Raw genomic sequence first — 18,321 nt, 5'->3', positions numbered from 1 at the left:
GTTTACAAGATGACACAAAGCGACACTAAGCACATTAAAGAACACGCGATTTCTCTTCTCCGTATCACCAGGGTTACCAGAGATTGCCTCCTAACTAAAGTAAATGGTTTGATATGGTGAGGCAATGCCATGCAGTATTACATTAACACTTCCATTATTAAAAAAATGGGCCACGAATCCTACAGCTGAACTCTTAGCAAATTCTAAAGATAAAACAGTTACAGAACATTCCTCTCATCTAAAAGGGCACTGAGTTATGATGACACGACAAAACTTCAGATCTACTTGCTTAGCATGCTTTTGTGGCACCATCTTTTGCTGAAGAAAGCATGAAGAAAGTATAAGTAAATAGTTAAGTATAAAATGATTTTCAAAGATCTAAATAATCAACAGGGAAAAACATCCAGCTTTTTTTTTTTTTTTTAAATGTATATTTCATACAATTACAAAAATCTCCCCTTGCCAAAAGAACATTTCTGTGGCTCTGCTGTCAGGAGATATCATCCATGTGAGAGAAAATGAAAGTATCAAAACAAAAGGTCATTTTCTTGGATTGACTCTACGTATCGGTCTACCCATGAGGAAGCCAACACATGCCCCCATTCCAAAGGTGGGAGATAAATCACTACTTGATGTTGGTATACACAGCAAAGAACGAAGACCACAGTAGTCATAGTATCCTCAGGAGTCATTGTTTCTCAGGTCTTGAGTAGTTTGCTGCTAGGGACAAAGGATAAACCCATATCCCTCAACACAAGCTATGACTGAGAGGATAATTTGAAGGTTGTTTTGGCAGATCCAAAATGGGCTCTCACTGCATGGGAAGAAGGAAGCTTTCCATCAGCATTAAAAGTCAACTGGAGAAATTAAAATAAAAATGTTGGTTTCTTGGAAGAAATTCACCTATCTGAAAACCATTAAATTTTTTTACTCTGTTTCATGTTAATTAGTACAGATTTCAAAGAGGAAAAAAGCAAATTAAAATAAATTCTTTTCACTTTTGAATAGCCCCAGTTTTATGGAGCGTGCCTATGCTTCTCCACACTTCATTACTTTGCAGTAACAGATCTCTATCAATTTTTCTGTTTCTCCCTGTCAAGCAAACAGCTTAATATTGGACTACTGCTGCTATTCTTGAATTAGAAAAACACTAAGAACAATTGAACTGATTTCTCTTTATGCCAGCCTTTGAAAATTTGATCACTTTCTTAGGTTATCCATTTTCTCTTTGCATACACAATGTATTTGGCCTTCACTGTAAACAGCTGCTTTTAAATTTTTTTTAATCTAATTTATGTAAATAAACACAATAAAAAGCTCCCATTTGAATAAATACCTTGCTTCAGGTGAAATTTTTAAGTGTGAACATTTACTTCACCATCACTTACATGTTTTTAAAAACACTATCCTAGTTTTCCTCTTCAGTACAAACACACTGTAAAAAAACCTAATTGCTTCATCTTTCTCTGCACACTTTAGAGTATCTTAGAGAAACAGAAACTTAGAATTAGGCAAGCATGTTTTTCCTCCTGTCCCAAGGGCAATGCTGCCCCCATAAAATAAGAAATCCTGTCAGCTTAATCAATTGTTAAACAGATCTTAAAAACACATTATGACCTAGTCAACACCAGCAGGATGCCAAGAGTTAAGGTATAAAGGATAATAAAACACATGTGTTCCCTGAACACCTCTCCATATCAGAAAAACTGTTTTGTTAAACTGTCTGCCTGGAACATGACTTCTTTGCAGAAGAGAAATATGCAGTAAAAGGTGTTAGTCATAGACCACAGGAATCTAAATAAATAAAAACTCATCTCTCTGAACAAGTTGATAAAATTCATGCCTAGTTTCAGAGGCCCATCAGGGAACCTTTGATGATCTTTAATCTACAAGTCTTACTCTGAGATGTCACCTTTCTTGTATCATCCCATGGGAGGTGCCATATACCTACTATAGCAGCCAACTTTTCAGGCAAAAGCAATGTATGATGAGAGAACTCATCAGAAATAATCTTAAAATCAACTAAGACTGAAAAACAATCTCTGTGTAGAAAGTGAAAGGCCACAACAACATGGCTCCCACTTCACTTACATTAGCAGTTTTCTAAAACATTTCAGTACAGTTTCTCAGCCTTTTTTTTTCAGTACATCCAAAATGTTCTTATCTCCACTAGTACAAATTATTCTTACCACAAAATAGTATGGGCAGCTGTTGTCCCTGCCAGATCAAATCAAATTCTTTTATTGGAATTTACTTTCCGCAGACTAAGTTGCCATCTGTAAATCCACTCTAATGGAGTTGCCATCTTTGCCAGTTTGTGGGACTCAAAAATTCCTATCACAAGTTCAATCCCTGTTCTTATAAAAACTTCAAGAAAAAAATATATAAAAACTAAACATATTATGAGAAAGTTTATCTTCAGAGTTGGATAAGAATAAAAAGAAACTGCTGTCATGCTTTTTTTTTAAGCCAGACTTTTTTTCCTCTGTTCTGAATCATAGCCAAAGACAGTTGACAGAAAGATAAATTCAAATCTATTTTGACACATTTCAGAGTTCTAAACGAATTCTCCAAAAAGGCAGTCACAAATGATACAAAAGCATTCACAGCTACATAGCTACTTTACTATTTGCTTTAAGCCTATGCAAAGCACTACACTAACTAAAACAAAACATCTGTTTCTGCAGTAAATGATGTAAATTCAGAAAGGACCTACCAAATACACAACTAGTAAAATCAGCCAGATCTCTTCTACCTGCACGGTGCTGGTTCTGTAGTTCCAGAAGTGAAAACTCAGGTCTGATTCCTCTGAAAGTTCAGTGCATATGTACATACAAAACAAAAGCTCTTATAGAAAATACCCAAAAATTAGATTCTTTCCCTCTTTCCCTCAACATAAATTTCCACTGTGACAAGCATGCAGCAGACAAATCCAAGGCACATGAGGATGCTTCTACATAAACAAAGTACAAACCCCAAACACAACCTACTATCCTTTCCCTACAGCAATGCTGTAGTTCACAAACACCTATTTCAGAGAGCACAACAGGCTGTATCCTGCATAAGTGCCCTCAGGAGCAATGTGTTTCCCTTCTACAGGTGCACACCACAGGAGGGAGGGAAATTCTCTCCAAAGAGAAGGCTTACAGGACATTTTTCCATTAGGCAATCTTGATAATCTTCTTTTGTTGGTCCTGATTTTCTAGGTACCTGATATACCTTCAAACTCACTCTTGCATGATAATTGATGCATGAAATATGCTTAATACCTACCTAAATTCTATAACAAAAACTTTTCTAATTTTAAGTCCTCTGATCTTGATTTACAGACTACCAAAAAAAAAATTCTGCTGGTACAATGGCAAACTAATGTCTATTGATAACACTCTTACAATATAGTGTAATTATATTCTAACAAATATCCCCTTAACAGTGCAATGGTATCCCTTGAATTAGTATTAGGTCTGGATTTCTTCCCCTGCTGGGGATGGATGCGACAGTTTAGTCTCTCCGCTGAATCCCTAAGGCACACTGAACCAGCAACAGCAAGTGGCAGCTGCCTATGTGCTTTTCAGATTAGAAAGACAACATTATATTTGCTAATGCTGTGCGGGGGCTAGAAAGTAATGTTATCTTCAAGTGGAAGAAGAACATGTAAGGAATAATGTATTTGCCTTTAGACAGAAGAGCAAATTGTTCTGGTTATTCTGGTGATGCAATTAAGGGAGAACTGACTGACCATGCCAAATTTAGTAAAATACACCAGTAACAACGAGTACGTTTTTCCCTGTCTTCTTTCCTCACAGCATTCGGAGGGCAGGAGATGGTTAAGCACAAACAAGGACTTATCTGCTCATTTTTCTCTCTTGTCATCTCAGCTGCAAGAGAATTTCTAGTTGTCATCTGTCACCAAATGGAAAGCATCTAGACTGTCTTTCCTGTCCATTTATTTTCTCAAAAAAGGCAGCAGTAGAGAATATAAAGTTCAAGTCTATCCCCCCACACACCTTCAGAATCATCTTCAATCCATTTGCCGCCACTGGAGCAAAAATTAGTAGCATTTGCATGTTCAAACAAACTTCAGAAAATCCATAGTAAGGATCAGTTTGGCTTTTGTTTTTAAAAATCTTCAGAAAAATGAAACATTCTATTCTATACTTTGGAAAAGTGGGCAAGGGAGAAACAGAAAAATATAGGAGGGAATTCCTATCAGGGAGATATTTATCCAGTAAATAAATGGCTAATGTGAAGCACAGGCTAAAAGAATGGATTGATCTGTGCATGCTACTACTACAAGAGAGAATTCTGTCTGCCAAAACACTAAAATAAAAAACCAGACTTAAAACTCAACATAAGCTGGTAAAGCTACATTAAAACAAAGATTCAAGTTTGCTCTGTTCACAGTTGGAAGGAAGAATGTTAACCACAGCAGTCAACAGGTTCTGGAGATAACTCCTCTGCCAAAGGCTACAGAGGTGGAAAAAAAATCACACCAGAACTTTTAAAGGCTGAAGTGAAGACAAAAGTTTCTTCTCCACATTTTTATTTTAGAAGGCACCTGCTACCTGTCTGCATGCCAAATGAACTCAAGCTCGTCACAAGGCACTAAATGCTGATCAGCAGATGTACGTGTACTGAAGTGGTGACATTCTTGGCCAAAAAAGTAAATCCTTGATGTTTTTCTCCCTCCTACGGAACAACCAAAATTCTAAAACCCAAAGAAACCTGTATGCAATTCCTCATCCTCAATTCACACACTATGGGTAACCAACACTTCCAGCTAATAATACACTTCTCCAGTATCTTTTTCAATGAAAGAAAAAAAAATTACAAAGAATTTAGCCAGTGATCAATGCACATACCTTTAATAATGACAGCTAGAAATTAATTTGGCATTATTTGACATTCTTTTGACTCAAAAGCAGAAACACAGACAGGATTTTGCTTCACTAACTGTTCTTGTTGATGGACTTCCAAAATTAAGCTTTAATAAAAAAGACAATGACAAAAACTCTTCTGTGAAGCTCTAGAGTAGAAGTAAAACACGTATCGACTAGACTTCAAAACAAGACTGAAGCCTTCAGTTTAATCTTCATGTCTGCTTGTAGGCTTGAGGTCTAAGACTGACAACTCGTGAGAAACATGAAGTGGAAAAATCGTGTCATCCTTAAATTATTCCATTACAAAGGATGCTATAAAAATATTTTAAGTCATGACCTACACAATTGCAGATCCTGGACAAGATTTCACTAGAGTGAATGCCAAGCTGCTTTCTTTCTACTCAAGTTACTGGAAAACAAAGCAATAAAAACATTTACATCAAAGAAAGGAGATGGGTTTTTTCCTGTTTAAAATAATAAAGGTCTGTAAATCTGTTTAAAATAGATGCTATTTAATTATAATTTCCATAAGTACATTCCATAAGTACTAGGTCAGAATTCTCAGTTGCATTAAGTCCTTGCTCTAGAAGTAGTAAGGTTGTGAGGCCTTCAGTGCACAGGGAAGTCAGCAAAACTTGTGTAATCAGCCAAAGACCTCAAGGACACAACCAGAGCAAAGGTACAGAGAACACAGAGAAAGCAGATATAGGTCTACTTTTAAAGCAGTTCTTTCTCTTTATGGCATAATAGTGAGAGCTTTTGATGCTGAAGGAAAGCAAACTCAACGCTAAGTCCAAACCACTCAAGCTAAGCCATTGATTGTTTCTCACTACCCTCATGAGCAGGATTGTGCTGCCTGGCTGCACCAGGCTGCTTTCATGAAGCATAGGCTAGAACCCACAGAGCAAGTTACTAAATTCCTATCTTGTCTCTCTCTTTAAAATTCTGTGGATCCTGGCCCACAATGCCTACTAGCATCTTTACACCATGCAGCAGATAATGAGACAGCACTAGGATGGAAGCATTAGGCAATAAATTGCACAGAGCCATGACATCTCACAGGAAAGGTGTTTGAGACTTTCTGCCAGAGGAGTATATGGCTTTTAAACTAACAGGAGTCATTTCCACCTGACAATGATAGTAAAGGTCATCTTTTGTTTGCACCTTCTGCGTACGAAATTAAAAAAATTCACCTGGAGGACACAGTCAAAATGAAATATATCATCTCTCAGAATTAAGAGTTTGCTAGAGGATTACTTAAAGGCATTAGCCTGAATAGGTATGAGTTTACGCAGCTTTGATGACTCTGAATCTCTTCCGACTCAGTAGAAACGTTAAGTCTATCAAAGTATGCCTGGAAAAGATTAAGTGTGTAAGAAAATCAGTAATCAAGACTTGTAGGCCAGGTTCTTTCAGGCAACTGTGTTGCATAACAAGGCCTAGGGAAAAAAAATCGTTTCACAGACTTTCAGTCAGGGAGAAGAGACTAAATATTTCAGCAGCTTTTAGTTCCCTTCTTATTTCTGTTTGTTTGGGTTTTTTTAACTTCTATACCAAAGAATAAGACCATGTACACACTAAAGAATTAACTGCTTGCATTCAGATTCTCACAGTTACACAAAAGATGCTGGTGTAAACCAGCAAAATTCAGTGCTACTGAATTTTGATTCCTGAAAGAATTCTTGTACAAGTCTGCCGTCTTAGAAGGAACAAACAAAAACACTTACTAAGTTTTATTAAGTATCTCAGTCTTGACTTTCCTTTCTTGTTTTTTTTTTATTCCTCCAAAAGACTGGGGATTCCCTTCCAGCAATTCCTAATGCTATATTTCCTTTTCTCTGTTCTTGTCCACATATCCTCAAAAATCATTACCAAGTCAAAATAGAGACACTAGTTTAACAGATTACTTGGACACAGATTCAAGGACAGGTACAACTCATCTATGTCTTGACAGTTTGCTTAGAACACATAGATGTGAGGAACAACCTTCAGGGACTTTGAAACTAGAAAGTGACTTTTCTTTGAAGGATGCTTTTCATCTTTGTTCCAAACCATTCTCTTTTGGAATGAAATTATATTAAAGAATTTAATTAAATGCACTTTATCATTAATATTTAGATAAGTGCAAGGGTTTTTTTCATTTTATACAAGAAAAACCAAAATACAGAAAACAAGACCTTTTTTAAAATTATGTTCCTTCATGAAACATCAAAATCTGGATGTGGGAAAGTCACAATATACCATAGCATAGGTGTCAAAAGTTTAAACACTGTTTTTTCCCAGAACCATTTTTACACCATTTGCCTACTTCTCAGCTAACCCTCTCACATTTGTCTTCTCTTCACAATGGGGATTGTGAGGAGGGTGTCTAACCTAGCAGTCTCAGCAGCCCTGAGGACATATCCTGCCCTGTAGTAAACCTACTGCAAGTAAAGACAGGTCAGGGTTTGCTGTGGAAGCACCTGAAATAAAACACAAAAACCACCCTATACCCAGAGTTCTATTGCTGCTGTTTTACTTACATCAACTCCTGCTCCTATTCTTAGGACCTGGTAGTGTAGATTATGCATGGGAAAATGCTAACCACCATTTCAGAAAACTAAAGGTCCAGCTTCCAATATTACAGACAGATGTAGGACTGGATGGACTGAAAAAATAGGGACTACATAGGGACTCAGAGGTTCATGCCTGCAGAGGTCAATGCAGAATCACACTGACATTTCAGGCTCATAAAAATTTGCCACAGGTTTGTTTTTTTTAAATAGCAGCATGGAAAACTCTTTGCTGATTTAAAGAAAACCACAGACTCAAATAAATCTACCTCAGTAGCATCCTTCCACATAGAAAACTAAAAAAACTACTTTCACTATAGCACTGCATAATATTACATGTATTTTTATCAAACAAATCTGTATTGAGATTTCAATCAAGAAAAAAGAAGGGGGAGGGTAAACTAGGGGAAGCAAAACAATCAAGACAGTTCCACACTGCCATTAAGAATATTGGTTAATCTACCTCTTCTTGATGCCAGCTTCTTTTTTGTGCTGCTCTCTTCAGGACCTGATTTCTCAAAGAAGATACAGGACAAGATCTTTTCCTTCTCTCTTCTGATTTTAATACATTTTGCATCTCTTTTTTTTAAGCAAAGAGTTATGATGCTTGACGCTGTAGCAGCTCACAAGTTGCTCACCTCAACCTGTCTCCCTGAGGAATGGGTAATTTTGCCCGCTTCAAATCATAATATAAAACCTCAAGATATATAAAATAATACCCAAGAGAGCTTGTGCTCACCTGATGACAGTGTTCTATTATGATGATGGCCCACTTGATGCATGCTTTGCTGTAATAGACTCAGGCATTCTCCAAGGCAGCTCAGGGTGGCAGCAGAGGTAGCTTTTAAAAGTAGCAAGTCCTGATCCAAGGCAGAAAGGGGCCCAGAACTTGGGAGAGCTTCAATGGCTTGTACAAGGTTCTTTTGTTGTCCTTCAACTTGGCTCATTATCTGTAAAGGTCCAAAAACATCTGCTGTCATAGGAAATATCACTGTGCAGCTGCTGAACTCTTATGGATTGAAATAGTGACTAAATGTGAAGAACTACCACAAATGGATGTTTAATGTTCTGATCCAAACACACCATATACTTACCCACAAAAACGATGGGCTTGAGACTACCAAAGGCCTGTAAAAATGTCAAGACTATGTTAGAGAAAATTGTCTCTTAAAATAGTAGGTTCACAGTAGGTTTAATAGTGACTCATACTTTCTGAAAGTCTTCATAGGGAAAAGTGTGAAAATTCTACTTCCTTCTCCATTATTAATTTAGGTTTAGATTTTCTTGCCTTTGTATGTGATCTGAGACACCCAAAGAAGTTACAGTGTCTCTCCTTCTTCCTTCCTACATGAAATATCTAATCACAGTTTATGAACAGACATCATTCCTTTCTCAAGCATCAGTAAGGAACTGTTTTTTACAAAATAGATAATTTGTACATTTACAGACATTACATAGGATGCAACTTAGAGTAGTTATTTAATATCAGATATGAATACCAGAGGGAGAAAGTTAACCTGTTTCTAGATTTGGACCATTCAGATGAAATTGGAGCTTGTATAGCAGACAAAAGCATTATTTGAGCAGGTTGCTCTTTAAGGAAATTGGCAAGTTTTCAAAATCCTAAAGCCAAAAGAAAAAGGAGATGTTCAAAACTTCTCTCTTCGTTTTTACAGCTTGTAGGAAATTGTACATGCACATGAGAAGCCTCTTATACTTACCTTGAAAAAACTTCCTGCAAAAAACTTACAAGTTTATACTTGAGGTATCCAAAGCTTTCAGAAAAATATATCTGAAGACATCATAATAAACAAAGATCCAAGCTCCATTTGCCCACATTACTATACTGTAAAAATGTATTATGAACTTCATGCCGTTTTTATTATCATTTTTATATTTTCAAAGTATAGTGTGCTTCCTGTAGCCTCCCTACTCTGTCATCAACAGACTGATTAAAAAAGTATATGTTGAGTGCACTGAAAAGCTACAAAGGAAGTTGAACTCAGAGATGCAAATAACCATTCTTGCAAAAAAAAGAGTAGAATTACATGAAAAGCTGTTGTTGCAGTTCATAAGGAAATCTAGACAAATGCCTTGAAGGTTACAATGACATTTTAATAGTCAACATTTAAAACAGAGGCCAAAGCTTCAATAGAAGCCACAGACAATTTCAATTCCCTTTGACAGAAAACAAGATCAGTCAGAAGGTGACACAGATGCCCTCAATAAGCAGCTTTAGGGAACCACTAGAATCCCAGGCAATGCTGTTTTCAAAAGTCACACACTGTACCTGAGCTCCACAGCATGGAAAGGGAGTTGCTTCAAAGCTAAAACAAAACCAAAAGCACCACAGACACACACTCATGCAAATATTCCTCCCTCAGGAAAAGAGAACAAGGAGGTAAATTGACAAAACAACTAGGAGAAAAAAGATGACCATCTCCCTGTAAGATTAAATAATATAATTCTATGGGAAACTGCTTCTCTCCTTTTCCTATCCTGCATAAGAGTGTGACATTGAAAAGCTGTCACTCATGTTTCACAGCAACAGAAATTTTCTGTTTTCATTTCTAAGTGACTATTTCCCTACTTTCCTTTTTTTTTTTTTTTTTTTTTCTTGTGAGAAACAGCCTATATTTTCAAGATTTGCTTCCACAGGAAATAAAATCAAAGATAAAATTTCCAAAACTTCAAATATTTCAATTATCCCCTCCCCCTTAATAAAGGACAACTATATTCTTCTGCAGATAAGACAGGAGAATAAGATAAACTGGTCAGAGAACTGGGGAAACATTTGGAAAATTAACTGAATGTTTGCCCTTATCACCTAGCCCAAAACTTTACAAGCTTTTATCAGCCATATTTTTCCTGAATTAGGTGAAATTTCAATAAAATCAATGATTTATTCAAACCAAGGTGTTGCTCTGAGCCTTACTGCTCTGTAGCTGACCTGAGGCAGCTTTAAAGCAGCCTTTTGATTTATCCTTTCCAGGCTACTTCGTTTCATGTTACAGCTGTGATACCAGCAGCTGTTCTACAGACCTGACACAGCAGAAGACAAGGCAAATTCTGTGTAGCATTCAAATTATTAGAACTTGCTGAACATTTATTGCTCAAGCACTGATCAAAACCATACTGTTTAAGGTGCTGAATGACCAGAACAAAGATGAAGAATAACCCCTATTCTAGAGAGTGACAGAACAACTCTGTGGTCAAAAGAGTAAAGATATAACATATATTACTGAAATAACTGGATGACAGCTCAAACGAGTGCCTCCTTTGGGCATCCATTTGCTCTGCATAGGGTCCTCCATGGGCTGCAGGTGGATATCTGCTTATTGTAGACTTCAGTGGACTGTACGAGGACCAGCCTGCCTCACCACAGTCTTCACCATGGGCTGCAGGGGAATCTCTGCTCCACCATCTGGAGTACCACCTTCCCCTCCTTCTTCACTGACCTTGGTGTCTGCAGTTGCTTCTCTCACATATTCTCACTCCTCTCTTCTCTGGCTTCCATTGAGCAGCAGTTATCTCCCCCTTCTTAAATCTGTTATCCCAGAGCCACTACCACCATGACTGATGGGCTCGGCCTCGGCCAGCAGCAGATCTTGGAGCTGGCTGGCATTGGTGCTGTCAGACATAGGGAAGCTTCTGGCAGCTTCTCACAGAAGCCACCTCTGTAGCCTTTCTGCTGCCAAAACCTTCCTGTGCAAACCCAATACAATTCTTCTGAATGACACTACACTCAAAGAAACCTGTCATCCAATGACACCTTCACAAGTGATTGAATGCAACAGGAAACATCTCTGATGTTTTCCTTGGTAGGTCACCCTCTCCCTACCACTTGCTCCAAACCAGTCAATTCACAGCTTCCGTTGCTGCCTGCTTCCTCCTCTTCCAAGTTATCCTGAAATCCTGGGTGATTGCTTTCCCTACTTGCCACAGCAACTGCTAACTACTCCTTCACAGGTGGATCTTCATATTGTGATCCTGGATCTTCCTATTGTGAACACAGAGCCAACCACTATGGAAGAGACCAAACACTTACGAGACAAGATCCCAATGAAAAGGTAAGTAGAAACTACTCCAACTCTCAGAGTCACGGCCACAGTATGTGGAAGATTAGCAGAAAAAGCCATGAGATACTTTAGGTTTGCAAAGAAATGTTTCAGACATAATAAAAAGAAAGAACATCCTTTCATACAGTAAATAAACTAAAATTTTTTCTTACAAAATAATTTAGCTAGTAATAATGAAAAATTGACGTGCTGTTTTCTGTGCTAAGAGAAAAAAATACAGTAATTCAATATTTTTTTTAAGTACTAAATGATATATTAATCTTTTCCATGTGGAGAAACCATTTACAAAACCTGAATGTCATTTTTGATTTAAGGATTCAATTTGTTGCTGAGACTCCCAATTATTAAATATAATAAGCTCTCTATTCAAGATTTTTCCTCCCATCTTTCAACAAAAATAAATAGAAACTTCAAAGGAAGAAAACTGAATAGCCATACCTGAATGTAAGAGCACACAACTGCTCTTGACATGATTTTACTTTAAATGCTCTTGTTATCCAGACTCCAGGACTAACGGCCCTAAGTCTGTTTGTCAAGGCCAGGTGTGTATTATGATAACCAGAACATCTTTCTAGAATTATTGATCCTACAGTATTTCACCCAATTAACACAGTGCATCACAACAACCTAAAGCAAACACCAACTTCATGCCTTCTATACAACTACCCAAACCACAGCTGCCTCAGGGACATCTCCCGAGACAATGACTTCAAGTTCCCCAAAGCAAAGGAAGAACCATATCAGCCACATTAACTCAAAGGGTAAACAGACATTCTTCCCTTTGTCACACAGGTCATGTGGAGCTGGCCGAGAAAATAAGTAGTGTCACCAATCCTTCTATACAATGATTTAAATAATTCAGATAATCCTACCCTTCTTTTAGAATATAAAATGTGAAGATTTTCCAGACCGCCCCAGCCACAACCTGATGCATACATGAGCAATTTCAATTTTAATTTAGTTTGAATTTTAGTATTGATCACATGTATTGAATCCTTTTATAGTCGGCATTAAGATATGCCTACCCATGTGTACAAAAAAAATCCAAAACACTCCAGAGAAAAAGGAAAACGTGCTTTTAGCACTGAAAACCTACAGAAATTCTGTATCATCAAGCTCTCTGTGATGTGCTAGCAATCATTTATCAAGGGGACATTTTGCTTTATCAGTTAACTCTTTTTCGCTACGGTAGTGATCTCTGCATACAAGCAGTAGCAGCACATTGTCGGATGACTTATCTCTAGGCAATTCCTCTGGAAGATTTAATGGAGTGATTTTTACTTCTAAATCCTTTTCATTACTGACTGCATGCAAGTTGAAAACAATTATTTAAAACGGGAAAATAAACAACACAATAAAAAATGCTTATATGAAAAAAATAGAGCATCTGTGAAAATAAACAGTTGGGTGGAAAAATCTTTTAAAAATTTAAATAGTAATAGAAAGGTAACATGCATCACTTCCTTGCAACTAAGTCAAGCTGTTCTTGTGAGAAGTTTACTGCTTTCAAAGGCTGGGAAAGAGCCAATTTACTGCTTCGTGCTTTTTTGGCAGGATTTGGTTAATTGGTTGCTTTGTTTGGGTTTTTTTTAATGAAGTGTAATATGAAAACACAGTCTCTCTCTCACACACGGAGGCACACACACACACATTTTCTGGAAATACTAGTTTCTTGCTTTTTAGGCAATCGTACTAGAAAAAAAACATTTCACAAAGCACTGGGAGAGAACAGGAGGTGAGACCAGCTTTTCAAACTACCCTAGAGTAATATCACAAGTGATATGTATGAGGATCTTGGCTCTCATTGTTAAACATGCATATACCACAGGGGGTTGGGTTTTTTTCTTTTATTTAATATAAAGCACTGCTTTTCTTAAAAGTAAAAGCAAATGAAGGACAGAAGAGAAAAAGTGCACACACAAAAAATAAAAAACCTTCTAAGCCATTGTAAACCCGATACACTGGGTTGCCAATGTGAACCTAATACACTCATCAATTCTGACCTTGAGCAAGAACTCCTCCTGCAATTTTGACCTGTATTTCATCAACACCACAAACTGTCATATCGTAAATATCAAAAGTTAAAACAGACAACCAGTATATGTAGAAGTAAAATGCACACACACACACATATACATATACACACACACATAGGGACAATATATCGAAATGCAAGATATCAATACTTGGAACTCCAATGTCACTAAGGCAATCACACCAGTCACTAACTGGACTCATTAGCTACCTATTAAGCTCAAGTTCACAATTCCATTAAAATTTTCCACTTTCAACTACTTATTCTGAAAAAGGAAAGAGTATATCCATGCATGCAAAATGACTACCGTAAACGCTGTTAATCACAAGTTCAAAGGATATACCTCACCTGACAAGTCTGACAAACTAAGGTAACTTCTACAAATGCAGTGAAAGTGTGTGGGGGTTCCTATTTAATGCATTTTTGCATTCACTCACTGCAGAGTGAGTGAACTTTTGCCTTGACTTAACTTCTGAAAAGCATTCTCAGACTACTCAAGGTCACTTGCTATGTGCATCTTACTACTTGATGAAAGTCCTTCTGACAAGGATTTATAGACTTCTCTCTTTTCCTCTGTAAAGTCACGTAATAGATCTTTTAAGGAAATTCCATCCATATTATGGATGGAAGGCAAAATTACAACTTAATATGTAACTAAAGTGAAAGAGCTATATATAGAGATTGCTGTGGAAGTTCTGTAATATCTAACAAAAGTCTCTTACCATGACAATTTTGCATTTCAGCTTTAAAACTGTCTAGTGTACAAGACCAGATAACTACAAACATGCTTAATTTCCACAAGCAACATATCTGTACACTTTACTTAAAATAATACCTGAGCTCTGGACCAAAAAGAGCCTCCTTGAGCTGCAAACAGGAGAGAATTCTACCCACAAAGCTTAAATCTGGATGAAGACTTGCAGTAGCCTCTGCAAATATTACTATGCTAATGAGAGAAAATATTTTAAGAAAGGATTTGAGTGAAATACAAAAACATCTTGGAAAGATGGAACCAGATAATGACACCCGTATCAGCTGTCTTTTCTTGATTACTCCTTCCCTCCCAATACAGAGAATAAGCACTAAATTCTCCATTATTGTCACCTCAGGGTAGCAGTCAGCTTGACCTCAATTATCTTAACTAAGCAAACAATGAACAGTAAAATTGGAATGACTTGTTATATAATAGTTATTAAGGCTTAGACACATACATCCTATCAATAAAGCTTTAAAGGAGCAAGTTAATTTTCACTTGGCATGTAATTTGCAGACAGAGACACAAAAAATGACAGAAAAACCAGAACTATACCTCTGACAATCAGGATGGAAGTTAATCACCAGGGCATGCTTCTTCTTTTCAGTCCTTGCCTCTACTTTTGTAATTCAATTTCTTTCCTCAAAGGAGAATGAAAACAAGCTCCCCGCACCCCCATCCATTATTTTGTTCTCTTTTCTCTAACCAGGAATCCACATAATCTCTGTTACAGGAAAAATTGAGAAGCCAGTTGCTGCATATCTTTATTGTCTCATCTAACAAAACATTATTTCCTTTGGGGTTTTGTTTTGGCTTTCTGTGCTCTGCCTTCTCACCACTTGCTCAGTAGGATAGCTCCTTGCAAGGAAAGCCTTACAAAGATCAAATGGCATTAGGACCGAGTCTAAAAGCCAAGTCTAAGATAACCAGGAAAACAAGGAATGGAGGAGGCAGACCAGCTCAATTGTTTCCTGTTCTTAGCTACTCTTTGCAACATGCTGCTTCCACTGACACTGCTGCTGTTCCACTGGTCACCATCAGCACCTCCAGGGACCTCACTACACGATTTACTCTTCAGGGAGTCGCTGTTATTTACCTAATCTTGTCACAAACTTTTAAAATTGGCTAGTTAATTTATTCATATACTAAACATGATCCTATGCTCCAGACTTTACACATTCAATTCCTATTTTATATCTTCAAATTCTGTAACTCAGACACTTGCTGCATATCCTTACAACATAGAATCATAGAATCATAGAATAGATTGGGTTGGAAAAGACCTCCAAGATCATCAAGTCCAACCCCTGATCCAACTCTAATTACTATATCATGGCACTAAGGGCCATGTCCAATCTCTTTTTAAAAACTTCCAGGGATGGTGAATCCACCACCTCTCTGGGCAGGCCGTTCCAATGCCTGATCACCCTCTCTGTAAAGAATTTCTTCCTAACATCTAACCTAAACTTCCCCTGGCAGAGCTTGAGCCCATGTCCCCTTGTCCTGTTGTTGGTTGCCTGGGAGAAGAGACCAACCCCCATCTGGCTATAACTTCCCTTCAGGTAGTTGAAGAGAGTGATGAGGTCACCTCTAAGCCTTCTCTTCTCTAGACTAAACAATCCCAGCTCCCTCAGCCTCTCCTCATAGGACTTGTGCTCAAGTCCCTTCACCAGCCTGGTTGCTCTTCTCTGGACCCGCTCCAGCACCTCAATGTCCTTCCTGAACTGAGGGGCCCAGAGCTGAACACAATACTCAAGGTGCGGCCTCACCAACGCAGAGTACAGGGGAAGGATCACTTCCCTGCTCCTGCTGGCCACACTGTTCTTGATGCAGGCCAGGATGCCATTGGCCTTCTTGGCCACCTGGGCACACTGCTGGCTCATGTTCAGCTTCCTGTTGATCAGCACCCCCAGGTCCCTTTCCACCTGGCTGCTCTCCAGCCACTCTGTCCCCAGCCTGTAGCGCTGCAGGGTTGTTGTGGCCAAAGTGCAGGACCCGGCACTTGGCCTTGTTGAACTTCATCCCATTGGAGTCAGCCCATCTCTCCAGTCTATCCAGATCCCTCTGTGGAGCCCTCCTGCCTTCTGGTAGGTTGACACTCCCTCCCAACTTGGTGTCATCAGCAAATTTGCTGATGATGGACTCAATCCCCTCATCTAGATCATCGATAAAGATGTTAAACAGGACTGGGCCCATGCTGATCCCTGGGGGACACCACTGGTGACCGGCCGCCAGCTGGAGGCAGCCCCGTTCACCAGCACTCTCTGGGCCCGGCCCTCCAGCCAGTTCTTAACCCAGCAAAGAGTGCCTCTGTCCAAGCCATGAGCTGCCAGCTTTTCCAGGAGTATATTATGGGAGACAGTGTCAAAGGCTTTGCTGAAGTCCAGATAGACCACATCCACAGCCTTCCCCTCATCCACCAGGTGAGTCACCTGATCGTAAAAAGAGATCAGGTTGGTCAAACAGGATCTGCCTCTCCTAAACCCGTGCTGGCTGGGTCTGATCCCTTGTCCATCCTGTAGCTGCTGTGTGATTGCACACAGGATGATCTGCTCCATAACTCTGCCAGGCACCGAGGTCAGGCTGACAGGCCTGTAGTTACCAGGGTCAGCCTTGCAGCCTTTTTTATGGATTGGGGTGATATTTGCCAACTTCCAATCATGTGGGACCTCCCCAGTGAGCCAGGACTGTTGGAACATACTATCATTCTATTTTGTGAAGACAACATTCATAATTCATTTGATTAATTACAGGTTCCTGCTCACTAGCCTACAATCCAGTAGCTTATTCATCACATTCCAAGCTCCCTTGCTATTAGTTGTACAGTTAAAATAATCAGACTTTGTATTTTCTAGGTCTGCATACTATTGCTTTAATTCACAAGGTTGCTGGACTTGTAAGGAAGGAAGAAAAAGGGGAGACAGGTGGTTTTTTGCTGAGGGTTCTGGAAGCCTTAAACACTCCTTGCAGTAGCAGAGGAAGAAAATTAATCTACCTTTCAAAGAAATTCTTAGTTTGTTGCAACTCAGGTATATGAGAGGAAGGTCCTCCTTTCCTTCAACGCTTTAAAAGATGCAGAAGCTCAGCAAGAAAACAAGCCGACCTAACTACCTGTTTTACAAAAGCATATCTCTGCTCAGAAGAATGAAAGACAAGATACACTTAGAAGATCTATCTTTAAATACCAAAGAGTGTATGACGTCTGAGAGTCAACGTTCTCCAGAACTTTATGCACTTTATTTGTATGCAAAACACTCCCAAGGACAACCTGAGTGTTCTCTGTGGGTTTCTAGAGAACTCTGCTTTTTACATCAGGAAATAGAGACACCAGAGAGAACTTCACAGCCTTTGCAACACATATGCCAGTTACTAAAGAGGATTTAAGCAGTTCTGGTAGGATCCCTGAGAATGTCTCCAGAAATCTCCACAAAACAGCTCACCTGCTTTAGGCCAAAACAAACCAGAAGCTTCCCTTCACTACTTCACAACAACTCCTTATCTGACTTCCTTATGACCATAGTTCCAGACTTAAGGTTAAATGCATGCTTTCTATATTCAATCTATTTCTCCTCACCTAAGAAATGAGCTACTGAATGACAAACACAGCTGGGGGCAAGGATGAGGAAAACACCTTTGTGTCCACACAGACTATGCTAAAAGGTCAAATTTTGCCAGAGAATTTTTCAGCAGACAATCTTGAATTTTCTAAACTAGAGTATGTTAGTAATTGCAATCAATACTCTGAGATATTCAGCTTCCCTTGAATGCCTTCATATTTATAGCTAGGGGGAAAAAAATGGGGGGGGGGGGGCCCACAGACGACACACACACTTTTCCTGTCATACTCCCAAAATCTGCTAGTTATTCTGAGGATCCCTGCTTTTTCCCTCCCAAACCAACAAAAACTTCATGTTCTTTTCCCTGTGGAAGAGGAAGATTTACAAACAAAGCAAAGTACTACAGCTCAAATAGTGTCAGCTCTCTTAAGAATGCTTCATGGAGCTACTCCACAAGACTTTGA

General features: G+C 38.6%; 1 protein-coding gene across 2 annotated transcripts in view; it reads right to left on the bottom strand.

Moving 5' to 3' along the window:
• Positions 1-18,321, bottom strand: part of OSBPL10 (oxysterol binding protein like 10) — a 116,822-nt gene that overhangs the window by 42,919 nt on the left and 55,582 nt on the right. Inside the window, exons 5-6 of one of the 2 annotated variants that reach the window (XM_050333892.1) lie at positions 8,527-8,560; positions 8,172-8,402 (exon numbers count right to left, since the gene is read on the bottom strand). In XM_050333892.1, coding sequence (XP_050189849.1) covers positions 8,172-8,402; positions 8,527-8,560 — 265 coding nt within the window. The remainder of the gene's footprint in view (positions 1-8,171; positions 8,403-8,526; positions 8,561-18,321) is intronic. The other variant, XM_050333900.1, reaches the window with a different exon arrangement.

This window comes from Myiozetetes cayanensis, unplaced genomic scaffold (assembly GCF_022539395.1).
Source record: "Myiozetetes cayanensis isolate MyiCay16 unplaced genomic scaffold, myiCay2020 scf1, whole genome shotgun sequence".
In the NCBI taxonomy this organism is placed as follows: domain Eukaryota; kingdom Metazoa; phylum Chordata; class Aves; order Passeriformes; family Tyrannidae; genus Myiozetetes; species Myiozetetes cayanensis.
The sequence above is the reverse complement of the archived record's forward strand: the minus strand, read 5'-3'. Positions and strand labels throughout refer to the sequence as shown.